This window comes from Peromyscus californicus, unplaced genomic scaffold (genome assembly GCF_007827085.1).
Source record: "Peromyscus californicus insignis strain IS unplaced genomic scaffold, ASM782708v3 Scaffold_20__1_contigs__length_68692818, whole genome shotgun sequence".
NCBI lineage: Eukaryota > Metazoa > Chordata > Mammalia > Rodentia > Cricetidae > Peromyscus > Peromyscus californicus.
The window spans coordinates 32,392,485-32,406,659 of NW_026294503.1; the positions used below are offsets into that span (position 1 = coordinate 32,392,485).

Consider the following 14,175-nt stretch of genomic DNA (forward strand, 5'->3'; position numbering starts at 1 on the left):
TCAGCCTGCCTCTCCTGGGGTTCTAACTTTGTGGAACACACATCTGCTGGTCTGAAGTCTGGGGTTAGCCAGGGCTGCCCACCTCCCCTTAGCTCTACAACCATTTGTTTACAGCCCCTCTCTCCCACAGGCCCCACAAGCTGTGAGTTATCCCGAGCCAATGGGCTGCTGTCTGCTTGGAAGCAGGCGGGACCCCAAAGAAACCCAGGTCCAGGAGACCTGTTCACCCCTACCTGCCTACAGGTGAGCTTCTGTGGACTCAGAAAGGATACCAGGACAGACACTGGCACTGACATTGGCCTTCTCTGGCTGATGGTGGATTTTCTAGGTTTCTAGTTCATTCTCTTTAGTATAAAACTCACAGGGAGTCATGAGTATCCTGTCCTTCTGGACCTGGCTGTGTGCACTTGGGCAGGTTGCTTACCTTCTCTGTGCCCAATCGTGTTTTGTTTTAATCTTATCTTATCTAGTTCTTGGATTATCTTGAGACTCCAAGTCAAATCCTTCACCAAAAGACTTTAAAGACTGATTAGCACAAGTGTGGTCACTATCACATGGTTTCTGAAGTGCCCTTGTTCAGGTCGATGTGCTAGGTTGTCTGGTTCCCACCCTTAGATGAAGACGTCACTCCTTGTCACTCCTAGCTCCCCTGTAGGCAGTTCTAACTCACAGTTCATTGAAACACTCACATAAAAGCCTCTAGGGAAAGAGTTTGTGTTGAGGATCTAGCCACTCACTTACCAAGTGGTCCACACCCCATGCCTGTCCCCTGTCCTTACAAAAGGGTGGGTGACCTCACCACCTGCTCTGCTGCTCTCCCAGGAGCTATGTGAAAATCAGATGAAACCCGAGTATAAGACCTTCATGAGACATGTGATGCTGAGCAATGCCATGGGTATTATGGGATTCCATGAACATGGTCCTCTTATTAATTAATTTGGAGAGAAAGTTGCCAATGTAATTTAGTCTTTTATCTTGGTTAACAAGTCACCTTCCCCTGGAGACAAGTCTGCCCACTATCCCCAGCATGGCTGTTCTCCTGAGAAAGGACATGTGGGGATTGCAGCTTCTGAGGGCAGGAAGGGTGATTCTGCCATGTGACCTGGTGGTCCACAGATTGTGTAGGTTCTTGCCAGCTGTGATGCCTGTAAACAACAGTTAAAACCCTCATTACCCAAACTGATATCTGCATCTCTAGCCTCTCTTCACCTCCCAGGACTGGTAGCTAACTGACAGCTAGACTTGATTCGGATCTCAATGAATTGAGACCGGTATTCACAATTTTAACTTCCTCTCATAAAATTCCCTCATCACTTTGCTAGAGTTTGAATCTTACCTGGTGGCTGACCAGATGGCCACAGGCATGCCATCTGATCTCTCTTTCTCTGTGTAGGATGATGAGGGTGGCAGAGTTCCCCACCTTTCTGAGTTCTTGTGGATTCTGTCACTCACCTGGGATGAAGGTGTTTGTGATCCTCCTGGAGACGTTGGGTAAATGTGGGTGACTCTCGTCTGCAGACCAGCCACAGCACACTGTAAAGCCAGCAAGTGGCAGCCAATATGTGCGACACTCGGCACACTCAGTGCTGGATGCTTTTTGACAGTTTATGTCTCTGTGCTCAGGGCTTTGAGTTGCAGAAGTAGGATGAGGCTTTTCTACTGAAGGAGTTCCTGGAGTGGAAGTGCTCTGGGACCAGGCCTGGGGAGATGACTTCGTCTTTAAAGTGCTTGTCTCACATGCACGAAGACCTGACTCCCCAGAACCCATGCAGCAAAAGCTGAACATCATAGTGCCTTACCTGTAATCCCAGTACTGAGGAGGCAGAGCTAGGCAGATGCCCGGGTTCCTGGCTAGCTAGCCTAGCCTACATGTTGAGTTCCAGATGAATGAGAAACCCTACCTAAAAATATTAGGTGCCTGGCACCTGAGAAACAACAGCTGAGGTTGTCCTTTGACCTCCATGAACACACAAATGCATGCATGCATGTATATCTACACACACACACACACACACACACACACACACACACACACACACACACACACACATGCAGAGAGAGAGAGAGAGAGAGAGAGAGAGAGAGAGAGAGAGAGAGAGAGAGGATCCATCTAATCCAGTGTCCTAGCTTTTTATGTGGAAAAACTGAGGCCTGAGGCCTAGATAGTTGAAGTGTCAGGTAAGGGAATCTGCTGACCCAGGACAGGACAGGAAAGTAGGAGCCCACACTGATAGGTCCTGTCTGAAGGTCCCCAACAGGAGGTAGGGCTTGTTGGGCCATACCTGTATTACTAATTAGAGACACTTGAGGCTTCTCTGAGGTTCCAGATTAAAAGTCATTTCTAGGGTTTGTTCTGGACAGTGTGTGGCATGTGCAGTCCTGCTACTCTCTAGCTCTGGGACATTGCTCCATTGGCTCATATCTCATAAGACTCAGTTTTCCCTTCTCTCAAATGGTACAACTTTTCCTGGCTTGGTGGCCAACAATTCAGTGCATGGCTATAAAGTTTGAATGAGACAGTGACCCCTTTATGGAAAACCTTCTTTGGAGATGCTGTCACAGGTTGTTTAGGAAGGGACAATCTTATAAGACTTTCTTTCACCAATAAGTGAACTGCAAAACCTTGTATATACTGAAATGACCATGGCTTTATCACAGACAGGACAGTACACCAGACAGCAGACATCAAGAACAGGAACTTGGTGTGTGGACCCAGCCTCAGGAGAACGGATGCCACCAAACACAAATGGCAGTGCTCAGTGTGAGTAACCATCTCTTCCCTTTGTTGTCCTAAAGCCACTGGGTACAAAGTCCCAGCTCTGCCACCACCTCAGCCGGGACACGGCTCCTGATCCAAATGTGCCTCAGTGTTCTGTTCTGTAAAACAGGCACTCTACCCATTTTGAAAGAGCTCAGGAATCCAGTGTGGCCAGGAGCTGGCTGTGCTCTGTAACCGAGAAGCACTAGCCAGTATCAGTGGCCAGCATCTGTCCCTGCCTACGGGGGCACTGGCACTTAGGGGGGTCACTGGCCATGCAGCCACGAGGCACTGTGTGCTCTGCCTGGCCCTACAGCTCTGTGTCACGTGCTCATTCATGTTCCCAAGGCCAACCCTGGACTTTTTGGCACGGCACAAGGTTCCCACATTGGACTCCTGTGTGGCCTCTATCATTTCTCTCTGTGTGTCACTGTTTGTGCTTAAGATCTTGTCACAAACGGTGGTTAGCACTTAAAGAGAGGGCATTCTTTCTCTCCCAGACTTTCATTCAATGTGATTCAGCTGCCTAGAAGGTATCTATCCCTCCCCAGTCCTCTCCATCTGATTCTCAGAGACCCCCAGCAGTTTCCTGGAAGGCTTCACAGGCCTCTGTCTGGTTGCTGACTCAGGACTGTCCCATGGCTCCATGTTGTACCCTTATTGACCTTCTCTTCGGTTGCTAATCTTTGAAATCCTCCGGGGTTCTGAGGGCCTCCAGGGTAGGCAATGGGAGAGACAGAGTGCACACCCCTGGGACCTTACAAATAGTTGGTCTAGTATGGCAGGAGTAACAGGGAGGGTGTGGCAAAGATCAGAGCAAAGTCAGAGCATGTTTCCCCTTCACTTGCCTCTGTACAGGTCCAGGCCTCTGTGATGTTCTCAAGAGCGGAGCCCTGACCCGGAGGGTCAGCCCTGGCTACACCCCAGTCTGTGAGGCACAGGGCGGGGGCTTCTCTCCAGTGCAGTGTGACTTGGCCCAGGGCAGTTGCTGGTGTGTCCTGGACAATGGAGAGGAAGTGCCTGGGACCCGTGTGGTAGGCACCCAGCCTGCCTGTGAGAGTAAGTCTTGAGCTGCTGGAGGGACTGTAGGTTGAAAGCCTCATGCTGTACCAGGCTGGGGTCTCTAAGATGCTGGGCTATTGGAGCAGGAATGGGCAGGATATCAAGACAGTTAACTGATGTGCTGCGGTTACTGGTGTGCACTTCCAAAAATCATAGAAGAGCCTGCTGCCTCAGGAATCCATGTGGCAGTTAAATGGAGTCTGGCTTGGCTTTTCCTATTGTCCCCAATCAAGAGAAGCATTCTGAAAGCAGGCCCAGCCGGCAGTGGTGGCACACGCCTTTAATCCCAGCACTTGGGAGGCAGAGGCAGGCGGATCTTTGTGAGTTCGAGGCCAGCCTGGGCTACAGAGTGAGATCCAGGAAAGGCACAAAGCTACACAGAGAAACCCTGTCTCGAAAAACCAAAAAAAAAAAAAAAAAAAAAAGAAAGAAAGAAAAAAAGAAAAGAAAGAAAGCAGGATCTCCTGGGGACTCACATTTCCAAAATCTAAAGAGGGGCCATCTTGTTTGTTTTTATATTTGTAATTCAGAAAGTTACTTGAGTATCAAGTACTGAGATATACATCACATGAGCATATATAAGATTACTGAAATGTACTATTACATTTTATAGTGTACTTAAACATCTGGCATGGAGGCAATGCCTATGAGCCTGCTTGGGTGGTAAACATAGCAAGACCATGCCTAATACAAAACCAAACCAAACCAAACCAAAAACAAAGAAACCACAATGTGCTGGTTAAGGCCACAAAGCTAAGAGATCAACCATAGCCTTGATGACTGTGTCCTCCTGCCTTCTGAGCCATGGGGCTGCGCTACGAATCTTTGGATAGACAAAGATCTTGCCAGGCCTACAAGGCCGTCTGTGTCTCACAGAGGGGCAGAGGACTTGGGAAGTATCTTGATGGAGGGTGACCTCCAGTTATCCACAGTAATGGGAGGAGTTGGTCAAAGCTGAGTGACTGACTATATGTGGGGACCAGGAACTCCCCAGGTTACTAGAGAATACTGGAGTGCTCTGGGGACTTGGTCTTGATTAGGGGCCAGAAAACACTGTTCATTCAAACCCAAAGAGTGGAACTAACTTGGAACCTTCATCTCATGAGGCCGGAGGTTGCCCAGGCTCAAAGATGATTCTTCAAAGCTTCTGCTCCTGACTTGCCAGAGAACATAATGCAAAAAAAACAAAAAACAAAACAAAAACAAAAAAAACAACAAAAAAACCCCTCAGGATTGGGAGAAGAAAGGTAGATTTGTACATCAGCTCTGCTACTTTCTGCTGGGGACCTCAGACTGGTCTCTGAACCTCTCTGGAACTGAGTTCTTAAAAGCAGCTACTCCTAAGTGTCATGGTTAAACCAGTAAAGGCACCTCATGAATGGCTTAGCGATGCAGTTACCAGTGTGCACTTAGTAAATGTGTCTGACATTTTGCTGATGTTTTTGAGAGACCAGTTGCCTTTTTCTACCTCCAAGGTCACATTCCTAGGAACCATAGCCTTCTCTGGGAAATGACTTGTCCTGCTATAGAACTATGGATAGAAAAGTCCCTCTCTCCATGAGTTGGGCCTTTACCTGTTACAGGCCCTAAGGATAGTCCCCATCTCTCTAAGTCACTGTGAAACTTATGTCAGCATGTGAAAGGCTCCTGTCTTAGTCAAAGTTCTATTGCTGTGAAGAGACACCATGACCATGGCAAATCTTAGGGGAAAAAAAGCACTTAACTGGGACTTGCTTACATACAGAGGTTTAGTCCATTGTCATCATGGTGGGAAGCATGGTGACACGCAGGCAGACTTGGTGCTGGAGAGGAAGCTGAGAGTTCTACTTCAGGATCGGCAGGCAGCACAAAGAGAGAGAAGGGAGAGACACTGGGTCTGGCTTGATCATTTGAAACACCAAAACTCACCCCCGGTGACGCACTTCCTTCCACAGAGCCACACCTCCAAATCCCTGTCAAGTAGCACCGCTCTCCAATGACCAAGCATTCAAATCTATAAGCATATGGGATCCCATTCTTACTCAAACCACCACAGCTCCTGACATACACACACATTCAATATGCAGCCTTTTAGTGAGAAAAGACAGAGAAGCAGGAGCTGGCCCCAGTCTCTCACCAGTGTGTGACTTTGGGAAACTAGTCGGTGCCTTCCAGCCTCCCCTCTCCTTGCCTCTACAGCAATGATAGTCTCTAGTAGGTGAGACTTGGGAAGAATCCCAGAGCCAGGAGACTGATGTGAAGAGGGGTGCACCCTGTCCTTTTCCCCTTTATCCCTGGCCTGGTCCTCCCATGCTGCAGAGCCCCACGGGATGTTCCATAGCTGAGCGTGGAGAGTGGGAGGCAGCGGCAGCAGGCACAGAAGACATCAAGATCCCATAGCCAGTTTGGTCAGTGGAGACCGGAGGGGCATGAGGAAGGTGGACAGTGCTGAAGAGCTCACACAGAGGACTATTGTCTCACTGGGGGAATGGGTGCAGACAAGAAAGACATAGGGAGGGCAGAGCCCAGTCTCTTGGCACCATGGCATGCTTCTGGTTTGGAATGGCCAGTGGCTGCAGGTGCCACCCCTTGAGCTCAGAGCTGCTAATGTGGGAAACATGGAGGACAGCATGGGCTGTGAGCCCTGAGGAGAAGAGGATGGGGTGGTGGCTCATGGATCTGTAAGGTAGTTGGAGATGCTGCTGTAAGACTCACCTTTGTTTTGCTGTCTGGTGAAACTGGGAAGTGGAGGGCTTCTCCAGAGAGAGGGCGTGGAAGGAAGAAGGCCATAGAGGGGAAGGCCCAGCCCTGGCAGAGCAGGGCACAATGAGCAGGGGCCTGAGGAGCAGTCGAGAGAAACAGAAAGGAGCTGGGCTGCAGCCTGGCAGGTGCCCATGACTCCTCTTCCTGCTTGTTCCCAGGCCCACAGTGTCCACTGCCGTTCTCTGAGTCAGACGTGGCTGGTGGAGTGGTCTTCTGTGAGACAGCCTCTGGCCCAGGAGGGACCACCGTTCAGCAGTGCCAGCTGCTCTGCCGCCAGGGCCGTCAGAGTGCATTCCCACTAGGGCCACTGATTTGTAGCCTGGGGAGTCGGCGCTGGGTCTCACCGCCACCACCCCCCCGAGCCTGCCAGCGTGAGTAGCAAAGGGGACATTTGGCTTGCACTCTGTTCCCTCTCGGCAGGGCTATTGCTGAGGAGCCTCTCTCCTACTCAAACACAGCCTTTTTATGTTAAGTTGCGGCACCAGGATTGGAGAGCTGGCCCCATTGGAGCACTGCTTCTAGAAGGAGCCGATATGCCCATGGCTTCTGGAGTTTGGTTTTCTTGGTGACTCTCTGCAGCCAAATGCTCTATGGGAGAATTAACATTATTCTAGGTTGCCCCTGGTCACTTGGATTGGAAACAGATGTTCAGTGGTAGATGTTCCAGCTGCTGAGTGAGGGACTATACGTGATGTACTTTGGGCTTCCCCTCACCTTATGGTGAGCCCCAACCTCTCCCCATATCCAACTTGACCTCTATGGTGAATTCCTGGAAGGACAGGGGTTCAAGACCTGTGCCAGATGGGCATCAGAGCCTTGGGTAAATGCAGACCTTTTCCTATGTACAGCTTCTTCTGCTGCCCCAGAGAACCCACTGAACTCAAGTAAAGACAAACCCACCTACACAGACAGCATTGTGGCAGCCTGATTTGAGAAGGCCAGGGTGTGAGCAGCCCCAGCAGATCAGTTTGAACTGGAATGTTACACTTGACACTCCTGGAGCATTGATCAGAGGAGCATCTGAGGTGGAGACCCATATCCTGAGACTGGTCTCCATTCCAAGGCTCTAGCTGACTGCCAGAGTGACCACGATAGGATTAGCTGCAAAGTACTGTAGGTTGAACACTGAACAGCGTTAGAGAACATCTACCCCTTGTCTGCAGAATCATGTGGGATGGTGAGGCTTATCTGCAAAGCAGTATGGGAGATTTTTCCCAGGGGAATGTCAGAATCCCTAGGAAGCACCTCGATTTAGAGGCTGAATCAGCTCTGAGGTGGCTAAGTGATTCAGAGCTAAACCAGTGTGCCAGTAAGTATGGGGTACCTTAGGACATCAGTGCGAAAAATCAATGCTTGTATGCTTGTGCAAAATGAGGAGGGACTCGTTTGCACAAAGGAAAACCCACGGGAGCGAATCCTGCAGGCCGATCGCCTTAGCCCACTGACCTCTTGTGCTTGGCTGCAGGGCCTCAGCTGTGGCAGACCGTGCAAACTCAAGCACACTTCCAGCTCCTGCTCCCACCAGGCAAGATGTGCAGTGCTGACTACTCCGGCTTGCTGCAGGCCTTCCAGGTCTTCATACTAGATGAGCTGACAACCCGTGGCTTCTGCCAGATCTGGGTATGTGGCAGCCTTCCCCACAGCGAGGGCTTGGGCTGAATTTAGTATCACTCTCAGGGAGCCTCAAGTGGGAAAGAGGCTTTTCAGTACCCAACTCCTCGAGAGCAGAGTGGTAGAAGACTATAGGAAGTAACATAAGCTCCGTCAGACTCCTAACACATGCTTGATAGCGGCAGCTTCTTATACGTCCCTAAATCAAGGTGTCCCTCTCCATGCAGGTGAAGACATTTGGGACCCTGGTTTCCAGCACTGTCTGTAACAACTCCTCGGTTCAGGTGGGGTGTCTGACTGCGGAGCGCTTAGGAGTGAATGTCACATGGAAATTGCAGCTTGGGGACATCTCAGTGGCTTCACTTCCAGATTTGCACAGCATTGGTATGTTTATCTGTACTGCTGCCCTGATGAAGCTGGGCAGCCTCATCAGGCCTCAGACTCCTCCCCACAATGAAACTGGGGCAGGCATGGTCTCTTCTCATAACAACATAGGGAGAATTGTGTCCAGCTCTTGGGAAGAGTTAGTTGTGTGTTAAAAAGGATATAAAGGTTAGATCCCCTGGAACTGGACTTACAGGCAGTTGTGAGCCACCCAGTGTGAATGCTGGGAATGAACTCCAGTCCTCTGCAAGAGCAGCAAGTGCTCTTAAGATGCTGGAGCATCTCACACGGCAGCACAAACTGGATAGATTACTACATAATTACTAGATAATAATTACTACATAACTGATAGATTACTAGAAAAAAAACAGAAAATTGGGGAAGTAGGTAGGGTTGTAGGTTGATCTGGGAAGAGTTAGGGGAAAGAGTTGGGGGGATATAATAAAATTACACTGTATGAAAGTCTCAAAGAGCTAACAACAAGTAGTATATATATATATATATATATATATATGTATGTATTTTAAAAGTATATTAAAGTCAGCAAAGTTCTGGTCAATAGGGACAAATAACATCATAAACAATAGAGAGGCTAGAGACTTTAATGTAGAGGTGAGGCACAGTATGAAGGGAGATTGGGTGGAGAGAGGGAGTCTTCACTGGCTTACGGCTTATATACCACCCACTTCCACTGAGAAAACACCACAGTCCATTGTACCTGCTTAAAGCCTGGCAGTTATGCTCGAGATGAATAGAGGGATCACAAAGATCTAAGAAGAAAGGGTAGAGAGAATTGTGTGAACACTATCATGAGTGTGTGCTCTGTTTTCTTTGAGCTTGCTCATAGGAGAGGGAATAATGCACACATTTCTAAGTAGAGTCTCATGGGGATAACTCCTGTCTCTCCTCTGTCATTCAGTGGCCCAACACCCAGGTACCCAAAGTTCCTGGAATTTAACCTCTGTTCTATGAGCAGAAATCTCTCAAAACAAAACAACACCACCCTCCCGCACCCCCCCCAAAAAAAAACAAGGCTGGGGTAGAATTCAGGGGGCAAGCTACAAGCCTATCATTCTCTTGGATTCATGATATCACCTTGACAACAATCAACCTAGCATTATGGATTAGGCGTTTCCATTAGCCTTCCTCTGAGAAAACCTGGATAATTTGGGAGTGTTTGATATTGTAAAAGCATGTGATGTTTGTCCCCAGCTTCAATGTGAGGACGATGATGACTATGGCTTCATGCCAGGGCCAGTGGCAGGCTGCAGCCTAGATGTTTTCTGTATGCAGAGGTCCTCAACAGAACCTTACATGGCACGCCTCTACTGTCTACTTGGGAAGTCATAGCCTTCTCCAGACTTAGCAGAATAGTAAAAGCTGCATTTCCAACAGAAGGTCACACCTTTCATGTGGGTGGCCCTTACACATCCACTATCCCTTGGGAACATCCCCCTTGTAAAAGAAAGCATTTCTAGACCTGTCAGCAGATGTGAACCCTGAGGCTTAGATTGTGGTGAAGCACATCTTGTACCAGGATGGGTCACTTTGGTGCCACAGAACCTGAGACTTAGGTTAGAGTTTGAATTGTATGTGTGTGACTTTGGGCCAGCCACTCACCTTCTCTGAGCCCAGTCTGTCATAATGTCTAATGAGAGAATCTATAATGCCCATGTGTCTTTCTGCCAGTGTGTTCTAGGCAGCCCCACCCCTACTATCCTCCCTGGCCTTTCAGGGAACAGTGAGATGACCTCTGCCTCATCTATGTCTTACAGAAAGGGCTTTAACGGGCCAGGATCTCCTTGGACGCTTTGCAGATCTGATCCAAAGTGGCAAGTTCCAGCTTCATCTGGACTCCAAGACATTCCCAGCAGACACCTCCTTGTACTTCCTCCATGGCGACAGCTTTGTCACCTCTCCCAGGACTCAGCTTGGGTGCTTGGAAGGATTCTCCAGGGTCCCAGCAACCAGTCAGGATCCTCTGGGCTGTGGTAGGTACCCAACTCCCTCTGGACTGAGGTATGGAACTCCAGGAAGCTTCAGGAAAGGCCACTGACCTCTGGAGGGAATAATCATCAATGCATTGGTTAAGAAGTATTTTCCACTGTCCAGTTTTCATGGGAATCACTCACTAGCCATCTCTCATAAGGCTCAGCAAGAGGAAGAATGTGTGACATTGTCCTTTCTGTTAGTTCTTCCTCAGCGTGAACTCTGGTTCTGGGATCACTGTGGAGAGAAAGCCAGTGTTTACCCTGTACCCTGGCTCAACATTTCTTAGTTTTGTTTTAGGAAGATGTCATTCCTATCAACCCCATATAGCCATGTGCCAGCCCACTCTATTACTCATGGAGATGAGACCTGCAGGAGGTTGACTTGGCTGTCATTGCTCTTGCCCATGAGCACCTTTGAAGATCATTTTCATGGGGACACAGCTGCAAAGTGAATGAAAGATGTGTCCGTTGCCTGTTGCTCTCTTTACAATCACTCTCCAGACCCAGTGCTTTATCTTAGAGTTCAGTAGGTTGAATTGCAACATGGGTCTTCTTGGCTAGAATCAAGATATCCTCGGGATTGTATTCCTTCTAGAGACCCTTGAGGGATCTGACCCTACCAGTTTCTCAAAGCCAGCCACACTCCCTAGCCACAGAATCCCCTTTTCATGGTCAAGGGCAGCAGTATTGTGGCTTTCTGACCCTCTCTGCTTCCAAAACCACATCTCTTTCAGACTTAAGAGCCATTTTAATGACCTACAGCTGGATAATCCAGGACACTTCCATGGCTGAATGGTCCATCTATTTTTATTTTAATTCTACCTCTAATTTTAATTCCTTTAGGCCATATAACTTAATATACATCTTCCAGGAGTAGCGGTGTAGTCATATGTGGGTCATTCTCAGACTTTAATATGCAGTGTCCTGGGTTCCCTGGATGAACACCATTAAGTTGATGTGTGGAGATATATATATGTAAGGACACTATGTTCATGTTACAACACACATGAAATAAAGGGGAATCATTGTCCCATCACCAAAGATTGAAAGGATTAATGATGGGATGGAAGCCTTCTTCCTACATGGAATAAGATGGAGAATGTTTTTATCAGGCTGGAGAGAGATGTTCTCTCTTATTTCCCCCCATTATTTATATTGATTGCAAACAAAGGCTACATAGACTTTCTTAAATCTGTGCCAAGTTACTGGGTTTGAGCTACATCCTCATCCTAGCACAGAGAACAGGAGCACAGCCATGCCCAGGCAGTATTTACCGCAGGTTTTACACTCTGCAGTGTGACTTTGCAAGGATTTATTGGAGCCCCTGGTGGCAGTATCTTTCCCATGAGACAAAAGAGATGGAGGTTTTGTTAAACGGGTTTGTGCAGCTTGAGCAGGCTGCCTCCCAAGAGGGACTTGAAGTCACCAAACCCAGTTTTAACGGATGAGAAATCCTAGCTCCTCTTGGGCCAAAATACATAATCTATTTTTCCATCTTCTTGAGAGCTGACCAGACAGGAAGAAGAGAAGTGGGAGGAAGAGTGGATGGTGGCATCTACTAAGAAGGAGGAACAGGGTCACAGAGATGACCTGTCACACAAGTCAGCCACTGTGTTCTCAGACTTTAATATGCAATGTTCTGGGTTCCCGGGATAAACACCGTTAAGTTGGTGTGTGGGTGTTTACGTACATGTAAGGACACTGTATTCATGTTACAACACACATAAAATAAAGGAGAAGATTAGAATCCAATCACAAGTTTCCTCTGGGGTGCTTGATCAATATCGACTTTCAGATCCTCTCATGAGGAGATGAGGGATTTAGATGGGGTGGCTTTACCTAGAGGAGAAACCCTGTGTGGGTCGTGTGTGACATCAGTATGGGAAGGGCTTCAGCAAGTCCTCTTGGAAAACATCGAAGGGTGCTTGGCGAAGAGGTCTCGGGTCAGGCTTTGCTGAGTACTTTCTTACAACTTTTTCTCTGTAAAGGTCCAGATGGCCTGTATTTGTGACTTTCTGGGCCGTACAGTCTGGTCTCAATAGTTTAACTCAGTGGTGGTCGAGAGTCAAATGTGACTAGATTCTAGCAAACCTGGACTCCTGAAGCAGAAGGGCCAGCGGCGTTAGGTTTACACATGGCATCGGGCAGCTTCACTTCAAATGCATCTACAGTCTACATTTCACCTGCTGTGTCTTCTCACCTTCTCGCCAGCCCACCCCACCGTGCAGCCTTTCATCTCTCTTCAGACAGAAAGGTCAAGAATGTATTCACAGAGGCAGCAGGGAAAGACTTGGGGTTCCTTCAGTAGCTGTGATTATGTCTGAGATCCCCCGTGAGTTTCTTGTATGTGTGGGCATTTCTGTAGAGTTCGGTATGCCCCCATCCTATCCTGAGTGAGTCGAGGGAGCTGACGCATACAGTTCTATACACACGCAGGACAGCACTCTTTACTCAGACACACCTGAACTTGAGTGCTGGCCCCAGCACCTTGTCACCCTGTGGACAAAGGAGGTCATATGTCTTCCCCTGATATCATGACCTCCTTGATGAAAGCACACCTCTTTGCCTATGACCAACTCTCAGCGAGCCCCCCTGTTATTAGCTGTCAGTGTAGACACATGAACTTGGCTCTATCTGCTCCAGAGCTTTAATTCCAGCCTGCACACTACAACTCTCCCTTCTAGTGAAATCACACCCTCCAAGAATCAGGTTTCTCCCTTTTGGCTCTTCCAAAACACATCTGGATGACAGCTGTGGAGCTACAAGGCAGAGCATTGTCCTGTGGAGATGCAGCAGGGTTTTTCTCTGTCATCTCTGAGGTCTGATGTGAGTGGTCCCTGGTAGTGCAGTGACTTGAGTGGGGGCCAGAAGGAGCTTCCCTCCCTTGTGACTTGTGTGGACATGGTCATTCTGATTCTGGGAACCGATGCCGCGAGGGAGAAGATACCTTGCTTGCAGTTTCATCTCGATATGTTGAGTTCACTCTCTTGCCTCCATTTATCTTTATGGATCCTGTGGAAGTCCCTGCTGGTAGCCTCCATTAAAGAGGATCACAGGGAGATTGTCCAAATTTTCCATTTTCTTTATGTCTGATATTAAATTTCACCCATCTATTATAAATTTTGTCTTCTCCCTACAAATTCCTATAATAGAACTAGTTCCCTATGGACTTCTCCCCCTGAAGTGGTATGTTATGGCTTCCCCCTTCCTCCTTTCTTCCTGTGCCCCTTTCATCCATCTGTCATCCATCCACTTAGGCTTTACAAATCTAGTTATGTGCAAACCCCATGCCACAAGTACAGAGCCACAAAGGCCACGGCACCGCATGTGTCTGGACCAGAGGATTGTGGTATAAAGAGTCCTTCAAGGTAGCCAGAGAGTCATGCTAGGGCATTAGGTGTTGGGTGGAGTCTGGAAAAGTGAGCAGGAATTGCTGCCAAGATAGGCAGATGGGAGCAGGGTACCTGTATGGGAGTGTGTGTGTGTGTGTGTGTGTGTGTGTGTGTGTGTGTGTGTGTGTGCATGCGTGTGCGAGCATGCACATGCATGCTTTTGTGTGTTAGGGGTACCAAGATGAAGACTATTCCAGAAACTGAATAGATTAGTGAAAAAGCACTGAGTCTAAAA

At 48.4% G+C, this 14,175-nt stretch overlaps 1 protein-coding gene across 1 annotated transcript in view; it reads left to right on the forward strand.

Annotated features, from left to right (window-relative positions):
* Tg (thyroglobulin) overlaps window positions 1-14,175 on the forward strand; it is a 184,647-nt gene that overhangs the window by 20,538 nt on the left and 149,934 nt on the right. Inside the window, exons 11-17 of the mRNA XM_052747930.1 lie at window positions 131-243; window positions 2,659-2,761; window positions 3,617-3,817; window positions 6,721-6,933; window positions 8,028-8,182; window positions 8,401-8,557; window positions 10,333-10,548. Of these exons, the coding sequence (XP_052603890.1) occupies window positions 131-243; window positions 2,659-2,761; window positions 3,617-3,817; window positions 6,721-6,933; window positions 8,028-8,182; window positions 8,401-8,557; window positions 10,333-10,548 (1,158 nt within the window). The remainder of the gene's footprint in view (window positions 1-130; window positions 244-2,658; window positions 2,762-3,616; window positions 3,818-6,720; window positions 6,934-8,027; window positions 8,183-8,400; window positions 8,558-10,332; window positions 10,549-14,175) is intronic.